At 36.1% G+C, this 10,363-nt stretch overlaps 1 protein-coding gene across 1 annotated transcript; it reads right to left on the minus strand.

Moving 5' to 3' along the window:
- Nucleotides 1-719: 719 nt before the first annotated feature.
- Nucleotides 720-9,570, minus strand: slc39a8 (solute carrier family 39 member 8). Its single transcript, XM_048210894.1, has 8 exons — nt 8,672-9,570; nt 6,535-6,709; nt 5,705-5,874; nt 5,467-5,589; nt 5,207-5,386; nt 2,637-2,838; nt 2,382-2,566; nt 720-1,396 (listed from the first exon to the last, which is right to left on the minus strand). Exons 1-8 carry the CDS (start codon nt 8,819-8,821, stop codon nt 1,247-1,249), a joined length of 1,335 nt encoding a protein of 444 aa, XP_048066851.1. The 5' UTR covers nt 8,822-9,570; the 3' UTR covers nt 720-1,246.
- Between the last annotated feature and the right edge of the window lie 793 nt (nt 9,571-10,363).

Consider the following 10,363-nt stretch of genomic DNA (forward strand, 5'->3'; position numbering starts at 1 on the left):
AGAAAAAACAATAATATTGTGAAATATTATTACAATTTAAAATGATGGTTTTCTATTTTAATATACTTTAAAATATAATTTATATCCAGTGATCAAAGCTGAATTTTCAGCATCATTTCTCCAGTCTTCAGTGTCACATGATCCTTCAGAAATCATTCTAATATGATGATTTATTGTCAATGTTGGAAACAGTTGTGCTGCTTAATATTTTTTTGTAACCTGTAATATTTTTCAGGATTCTTTGATGAATAAAAAGGTAAAAACTATCAGCATTTATTTAACATAGAAATCTTTTGTAACAATATTTTTTTCTTTCTTTTTTTTTTTTGAAAGAAATGAATACTTTTATTCAGCACGGATGTGTTAAATTGATAAAAAGTGATAGTAAAGATTTATATTGTAAGAAAAGATTATATTTTGAATAAATGCTGTTCTTTTTAACCTTTTATTCATCAATGAATCCTGAAAAAAAGTTTCCAAAAAAATATTAAGCAACACAACTTTTTCCAACATTGATAATAATCAGAAATGTTTCTTGAGCATCAAATCATCATATTAGAATGATTTCTGAAGGATCATGTGACACTGAAGACTGGAGTAATGATGCTGAAAATTCAGCTTTGATCACTGGATATAAATTACACTTTACTATATATTCACATAGAAAACAGCTGATTTACATTGGAATAATATTTCACAATATTACTGTTTTTGTTTGCATTTTTAATCAAATAAATGTAGGCTTGGTGAGCAGAAGATACTTCTTTTAAAACATTAAAAAAATCTTACTGACCCCAAACTTTTGAACAATACTGAATTACCTGAAAAATAAAGAATATGTACTTTGTTAACAGTGAAACCTTTTGACCCAATATTATAACCCCAGCACTTTATTATATATAAAACAAGGTTTGAATACACAGATTTTCCCTCCAATGAAACGAGCTGTAGAAAGACACACATCAATGATCTTCACCTTCATATCCTTCGGTTAAAGACTGTGTGCTTCAGCGCCGGCGTTCAGAGGAATTCCTCCACACACAGCTCACATCAGACAATCAACAAAAAATCTCTTTAAACAACATCACAAAAATCATGTCTTCCAGGATTATATGATTGTGTCACATTTTTCCCATCACACTATACGAGTCTAATATACAAACAGAAAAACCAACAGGTTTTGGTTTCTGGCACTGAAAACAATTGTCCTTTGTTTTTCATGTTGTTTTCGTGCGATTCTTTCTTTCTACCCCAGATTGATATCTCCAGCAAACAGGGTAATGAGCAGAATTATAGTGAATCCGGTGAGCAGCCCAGCATTTTGGATCAGGAAGAACACGACCCTTCCTCGATAGCCTCTGGTGTGTGCCGCCATGATGCTGTTCATCTCTGGGAACTGGAGAAACAGCGCTGTGTTCAGACATTTAAAGAGACTTTCTGGAATACTTGATTCTGATCCGTCGGGACATTTTTGGGTAATTTTGACTGAAAGCGGCTCTTGTATCACACCACAGACTAACTTTTAGCACCATCTTGCATTTCAGTTGTTTGTAGTGAAAATGATCTTAGAGGACTTTAGTATTAATATCACTATAATATGGTTGCAGTGTTTGTTTCACTACTAGGCTGGTGCCAAATAATGCAAATGAGTACAAGTTATCAGTCTAATCAGGCTAGTACTAAAATGGACGTTCATCGGTCATTATAACAGTTCTAACAACATATCATAATGTGATTTTGTAGGAATTGTAATCAGGCACTAAAGAGAGTTCTTTGATCCAATGGGATCGTTTGGGGTCCTAGCGAAGACCCGATTTGTCACGACTCCAGGTGTGCGTCTCAGAGTGCATACTATCCATCCTAAATAGTATGTGACATTAGTAATATTCAGTACTGTGTAGGGCGGATAGGGTGGACATCTGAAATCTCATACTTCCTTACTATATAGAAGGTGAAACACAGAATGTGACAAAATAAGTATGTCTGAATTCACAGATGCCCAGATCAAGAACCCTACTACATCTGAAGAGTGGATAAGATTTACTATCCCATGAGGCCACGGGAGAGGATCTGTTAAAGGCAGAGAAGCGATGGTTGGTCACATGATCATGACAACATGACGAATGTAGTACGTCCGGATTACATTCATACTATATAGAACATACTTTTTATTTTAGCAGTTGTGAAATAATTACCAATTCAAAATAAGTAGCTACTGAGGAGAGTATGAGATTTCAGATGTGGGTTAGATTATCACATGATTTCAACTCAAATCAATATTTCATGGCCATTTTTTATGCTGAGTTGTAATAAGTGGGAGGCTGTCATGATTACTGTAATAAGTTTGAACATTTTCCACAGTTAGAAGAAAGACGTCTCACCATATCTGCGAGGGAGATGTAGAGGAACATTCCTCCAGCAATGGCAAAGATGGCATTTGGAGCAAAACTGCTGCCCAGCAGGATCCCCAGCGCCAGACCCAGATAACAGCACATCGCCGACAGCATGTTAAAACACGCAGCCTGACCGACACTCATGCCCGAGTTCAACAGAATCACAAAATCACCTGCAGAGAGAAAATCTGACTTAAAGATCCCATTGAAGTGATGTTTTGATGATGGGTGTCTGTGTTTTACCCAGCTCATGAGGGAACTCTTCACAGAAGATGGCGATGGAGGTGCTGAAGCCCGTGAGCAGAGAGACTGTGAAGGACGCTCCGATGGCCAGACCGTCTATGAAGTTATGTACGGCATCGCTGACGGTGATCATCCACGCCGTAGTCTTTATGTTCGACATTCCAGCCCCTTTAATCCAGCGACAAGCTAAAACACAAGCATTCTGCACAAATATAACACAATAGACTCTGTTAGAGGCACGCGTTCACACAAAACTCGTTCACAGAGAATGCATTTTGCGACTTTTTATCTCACAATTCTGATTTTTTTTCACACAATTGAGTTTACATCTATAAACTAAACTATCTATCACACACCCAGCGCAATGTGATTCCAGGCGTGACGCAAGTGTTTTTTCCTAGTTTCAGCCCGACACAGTTATCATTTTAATGCTGTTTAAATAGCAAATGCACTCGCGCTCCTCTGTTCACCCACGGTCTGAAACGAGGTGTGTTCAGGTGCGTTGTTGGCGTGTGGCTATTTTGAGGAACTGAAAATGAACCTGCTCTAAAGTCAATGGTGCAGTATTTTGTTTTGTTATTTAAAGGGCGTGTTAGTAATTTGAGCCTATATGTAGGTGCAAACATGCTTGTTACACACACATGCCAAATATTAAAAATAAAAGGATTACAATGTAAAAGATTCAGACTGTCCTCCAAAAAAAACGACTGTATATTACAACCTATATTTACATTTTGAAGTCATGCGCCCTCTATAGCGGGTGTAAAAATAATAACAGTGTCGTGTTACGTCTGTCGTCATGAAATGACGTATGACTGTCATTACCAATCAAAATGCGTGTTCATTTAAATGCAGCGTGTGGACTTTTTACACCATTTATCCTATTTCCATTTACCAAAACTCATTTTTATTAATGACTACACCCACCCCACCCCTAAACCTACCCTTAGTGATTCATAGTGCATACACACTTTCTGAGCACGTGTGTTCCCTGGGATCGCATGATCACATGATTGCATATTGTTATTGCAATGCTCTACCAGTTGAGCTACGCGAAACCCAAAATATGACGCAGATAAAAGGGAACAATGCATTAAAATGAAAGTGTGCTGTTGTCGATAGGGGCGCCACTTTAGTAAACGCTCCTATGAGTCGTATTTCAGGGAAGTGACAAACGACCTATGTTGCAAAGATTATCATTAATGATGAATGAAATTGGCTAATTATTTGACCAATCGTGGCAATACACACACGCTGACTCGACAGGTTGAGGGTGTCTATATTCCGCCATGTAAAGCGAATCCGCCATGGCGCAAACGCAACTGGCTTTTAAAGGGAATGGGAGAAGAGACTCTGACTGATTTGTTTATTACACCCAAAAACACACCAATGCAATTCAATGCAATTCTGACTCCTCAGAGTTATGAGTTTACATCTACAAAGATATAGACATGCAATTCTGACTTTTTTCTTGCAATTGCAAATTTATATCACAATTTTTAGAAAAACAATGAAAAAGCAGCTGGTTTAGACATAAACTCTGTGAGATATCTATGTAAACACGAGCTATACATGTGTGTTTGCCATTGCTCTTTATTCATTCCTCTGTCCTGAATCTCACATTTTTAAACGCAAAAACTCGTTCTGTGTGAAAAGTCCCTTATGTTGAGTAACATGGGTCTCGATATGAATTTAACAGGTAAACTTTTAGAAAACTCATTAGCGAGACGCAGAAAAAGCAGCAAGATGCGGCACAATGGTCATATATGTTGGTCTAGAATGGAAACGTTTCACAGTAGTGCTGGTGATATAGTTATATTGCGACATATAGGCCTAAAGTTGCTATTACGAGATAGAAACTCGGGCTTCCGTAGTCTAGTGCAATTTTACATGGAAAAACAATTAGCGCAAAAACGTGTTCTGTGTGAACAGGCCAATAAGCGTATAGTTTAAATGTCATTAGATAGTGGATGAGAATTTGTGAGTGAACTAAAGAAGTCAAAGTAAACAGTGGTCGGTGCACGCCAGATCGATAATGTGCTTCTGTAAATCAATAATCTTTATAATCTAATATTTATTGTACTTTCACTACATCAGGAAATCATTATCTGGAGAATCTGGTAAAAATCTCTGGGTACTAACAGTGAAGCAATAAAGATTTATAATCGTACATGTTTATTTCTGTTGAATCCTCATGTTGTGTTCCGGTCATTCTGACCTAGAGAGGATTTTCTTTTTCCTGAAAATGCTAGTTAATGTTAATGTTATCACATTGGACTAAAATTTACGGACTTTGCTCACACAGGGTATAACGACTTCCTGAAAAAATGTGATCATTTGATAATTTTTGTATTTTCATAAACAATATGACCGGCCTGCAAAGAAATACAAAACATGTACTAACTGAAGGAAAATAAGCTGACATTTGGTGATAATAAAGCAAAATTAGAGATTTACGAGCAATTAGAAAGACTGGCCATTTTGGCCAAGAACACCCAATTAACTAAATGAGCACAACACAAGTTAATTATGTATGTTGTAATTATCAACATATGAATTTTGTGTGTTACCTGTTCAGCAGGTGGACTCTCACATGGGTTGGTGGACTTTTCATTGACAGGGTTCGTCTCATGATTAGTGTTGTTTGCAATGATGTCGCCGCTGATGTTGCTTATGATGATGTCGTTGCTGAAGGTGGAGATGGTGACATCATCAGATGACTGCAGGGGAGGGAAATGACTGTGTCCGAGCTGTCGGGGAGGTCAACCACTGAGTTAGGCCAGAAACCAGCTCAATCTCTTCCACTGTCCAAACACGTCTAAGCTCTTACCTCTGGATCTGCTTTCAGGAGCATCTTTAAAACTCGTTCAGTGAAGAACAAAATGTAAAACCCGCCAAAGATCCCAACTACGTCTAGCACATAGTCATCATCTCTGGGATCTAAGCCAAGGGCCTGTTCAGACGGCAAGAAGTGAGTTAGGACTCCATGCATGAAGATTTTGAGTAATTGTTTTATGATATTGTTTAGTCATATATCATCTCATGATCTCACTGTAACTCATTCATACCTCTGGGATAAGTTGCAGTACAGCGTTTGAAAACAGTGTCCCGATGGCCAGTCCAATGAAGTACGTCAAGACTTTTGGAAAATATGATTTTTTCGTCACAGGCACCAGAAATAAACCCAGCAGAGCCGCCAAGTTTATCACGGTCACAGCCAGGAACCCATAACCCCAAACTACAGAAAGCGAGTTGAGGAATGAATTCACACACATACTGAGGCATATTATTAGTTATATTATAAGTATTTTCATCACTTCAATTCAAGAAGTGAGACAAAATTGTAGGCTTAGTTAATGACATAACTAGTTCTGCTTTTCTGCATCCCAATCTAGAAATCTAATAAGGGAAAAGTATAAGGTTTAAGTCTCTTGTACAGTCTGTTAGTGAGGACTTCATTACCATATGAAATGGATTCAGACAAAGGCTTTCTTCCTGAATGTGAAACGAGAAACTGATGCTTTAAAGTTCAGATCCTTTAACAAAATAAGCTCTGATTCACTCAATGTGACGACGGCTCATGGAAATTCCACTTATTCCACAAGTGTTTGCTCTCTAAAAGAATCTGTGATAAGAATATTACCTTTTAACCATCATGATTCACAAGCAAAAAGGGCAAAACCATGATTACACAAAAGTGTGTAATTCTTGAAAGGAATGACAAGAAAACGTACTGTACTATAAATAGACTTTACACCCAAAATAAACACAACAAAATCAATCTGTAACTCCCAGCTGATAAGATTTAAGTGTGTTGCATGTTTCCTCATTGCTCAAAACACATCTCCAGACTCCATACGGTCATTAAACTGAAGGGCTTTGTGGTAATCAGACTCACCTTTGTGATCCGGTAAGGACGCGGATTCATTAAGGTTTGAGGGGAAGGTGTAAGGACAGGCAGGGAGAAGGACCTGATTGAGAATAGCTGGACACATCGTCTCCAGATCACCGAGACTGACCGCAGAAGCATTACCCAACCCAAAGACGGACAGCAGCTCTGTCAATGATGGACACTGTACGAGTAAAACAACATAAGATAAACAGGTCTTGTTTTAAGTAGCTCCTATACACCAGATAAACAAATATAAAGTGTGATATGCAGAATTTAGTAACAATTCCTTATCTGAAAATCAGCTGAAACCATCATGGAGTTTCAGTTCAGTTTATTCAGGATTTTCAACCGTCATAGACCCTCTACTTTCATTAAGAATATTATTATGATTATTATAAAGAACTAACATTAAATGATGCTGAACAGATAATTATTTTAGCCCAAAGATAATCATCATACCTATAGATCTCTTCAGAGGGACAAGGTGGATTTACTTTTAAATTCTAACATATTTAGAAATATATAAGTTTATCACGTGCAGGATGATGATGCATCAGCTAATGTGTTATTACAGGATGTACAAACATTTTTTTTGTTATAGCACAAAATGTCAAATATTAAAAGAGGGTAATGGGGTAAGTTGGCCCCCTACCTGGATAAACTTTCACAGAATTAATAAATGACTTTTGTCATAAATATTAATAAGAATTAAGTGTCAATGTAAAATACTAAATAAACTATATTGTATTTTAAAAATATATTTTGACAATTTAGTTGATAATAATTGAATAACTGAGGACAGACAAAGCAGAAACCCAGTAAAAGAAATTCATCTGAAGGTAAAATGATTCTATGATTATTTAATTGCCCATATTTTAATGGAAGATGTGTCATAATAGCAACACTACGAGTGCAAATTCAACGATTTCGCTTGTGAAAGGAAAGAGGTTCGAAATATAATTCATCGAAATACTGAATAAGAACCCCATTAATTGCAGTTAGTATTACATTTATAAATAATAACAATTAACAACATGCCACGGGGTCTCCTGTGCCAATTCTGGGTGGCCCATCTTACCCCAAGGTAAGGGTCTAATTAAGGGTCTAATCTTTTAACTTCAAAATAAAAGATTAACATATACATATATACACATATAACTTTTACTTCACAAATCCAAAGAGACACAATAAACTTTGATATTCAACATAATCATAGATCACTAATAAACTTCTGAAAATATGCAAAATGCAGTAACAAAAAAAAGGGGAGGGGGGGGGGATGACAAACAAAGCTGAAACATTATTAATACTCGACATTAGAGATGCACCGATACTAAATTTCTCCACCGATACGATATTCAGAGTGACGTCTACTGATTCTTTTAAATTAATGATCATTTCATTATAATTAATACTTACTCATGTTATTTTATTATATTTGTAATAAAAAATACAAATAAAAACTTTATTCTCTCCATTTCATGAACTTGATCAGAGTAACTGGTATCAGTTATAAACAAACACATTACTGTAATTAATATTAACACACATAAACTAAATTCTGAAGATTAAATTAATATATCTTAACTTTCTGAATGTTATTAATTCATATAATTACTACTAATATTGAACATTAAAAACTAGTTTATTAGCATTTTCTTTACACAAAGCACAAATTCAGTACATTTTCTTGCCCTCTTTTGATTGACAGGAGATATCGGCTGTTTTCAGGCCGATATATCGGTGCATTTCTACTCAACATGCAACTCAAAGAATAAAAGAGGCCTTGAACTCTTCTTAAACAAACTCAAAATACATTTCTAAGCTTTATCATTCCAATAATAAATAGTAAAGTGTACATTCGGCTGATGTTCTCCAATCCGACCAGTTTATATTGCTGTCTTTGTGTAAAGTACTAAAGCACAACTATAGACCAACGTTTCAAATAAATATATGACGGTATTGATGCATATTGAGTGTTTTGCGAGGAAAAACGTGAGAAATAGAAGCAGTTACACGTTAAACTGAATCAACTAAAATACTCCTTTTCACTGCTTGTTCTAGTAGAAAAAGTGACAAGTTGCACCTGTCTTATGTTATAATGGGAAAAGCCTCGTGACAGAAAGAGTGAGATGAAGGTTACCTCAGTGTTCTTCAGAGGATTGCGGTCATCATCGACGGACGCCGCGCGGCGGATGGTCATCAGCTGCAGAAAGTTCTCCAGGTTTCCCGTGGACAGAGAGCCGTTTTCACCGTAGAAGCGCAACACATTTTGAAGAAAACCTTCCTCCATTTTACTATCCTTTGATATGAATAACTTTACCGAGAACAAAGTTTAATGCAGTCGACGGTCAAGACGGAGGGGAAGCAGACGCGCGCATAAGCCGCAGGTCAATAAACGAGACCAATTCTTTCATTTCCTTTTCAGAAATAATGTGCAATCTCTCGGACGTGGGAGGAACACATATTTCTCGGCTTTCTAATCAGTGATAGTGGAGTACACCTCTGTCACCAGTCTCTGCCCTCACTGCCGGTCAATGACGGCTTTGTTCAGCTCGGACTCCAGTGACTTTCGAGCTGGAAGGAAGTTTCAATCATTGAAAAGGACAGAATCCCAATATTTGCACATTTCTCAATGAAGCCAAGCCAACTTTTACCAGTATTACTGACCCACCATGATTTTGTTTTCCAAAAATAGTCACATTTTAAGTAAAAAATAAAAATATGTACACACATTCAGTATTTTATATTATTGAAACACATTTAAGTATTCATATGCACTTTGTTTGAAAAAAATATGATCTCTTATAAGGTTCCATTAGTTCATCCATTGACTCAATGAGCAATACATTTGTTATAGTATTTATTCATCAAAACAACTATTTAGTTGTGACATAATTGTTTTTTGAGTGTTATTTGATAAAATTTAGTTTATTACCCACACATAAAAACTAAATTTTATGGAATAACACACAAAAAAAGTTTGCTTAATTGCAGAAAAAGTTGTTTGTTAGTGACGTTTCTTAAAGCTCCACACCGATTTTCAGGCTTTTGAACTCATTTAACTCAGAATGATGATCTGCTGTGAAAGAGAGGCTGTGAGAGGAGCAACACAGGAATATCTCCTGATCAAACATGTAGAAGTGTGTTAAAATCAGACTCAATGACTCAAACACACACTGTTCCGGTAGTGACATGAACATGAGGGACACATTTTTCAAGTTTCATGATAGATATATATTATATATATATATTATATATATATATATATATATATATATATATAAAATATTTTAACTTCACTTTAGAAAACTGAAGTATTTTTAAAAACAATTGCAAAATTTATTTCAATATTTTTTACAAGCTGAAATCTAGGGGTCAGGGTTCAAGACAGACTGAAAGTGCCCAATAAATGATGATATTATATTTATATATTTATTTATTATTAATCTTACTGACATTTTAAATATTATTGTGGGATTCAATAGATAATAGAAGGATCTTAGTAAACATCTAAAACGTGCAACATCCTATAGGTTCTGTACCGGAAACCCAAATGATTAGTTCACCTCTCAGGTCTTCGGGTTTGAGTTGTTCATTCATCCAAAACCCATAAATTTGTGATTTATGTTTCCGGGGCAGACAGCAATGCTCCAGAGCAGGGATGTGACGGGACAAAACAAAAGAACGAGCGACTCGGATCAGGAGGTGAGGTGGGTTAGCAATTGATTATCGGGGTTCAAGCGCTTTAAACATGAGTGAAAAGGTATTCCCCAGTTTCACAGACGAGGTTTAATCTAGTCTTAGACTAAAATGCATGTTTAAGCGGTTTTAA

Source organism: Megalobrama amblycephala, linkage group LG12 (assembly GCF_018812025.1).
Source record: "Megalobrama amblycephala isolate DHTTF-2021 linkage group LG12, ASM1881202v1, whole genome shotgun sequence".
NCBI classification, from domain to species: domain Eukaryota; kingdom Metazoa; phylum Chordata; class Actinopteri; order Cypriniformes; family Xenocyprididae; genus Megalobrama; species Megalobrama amblycephala.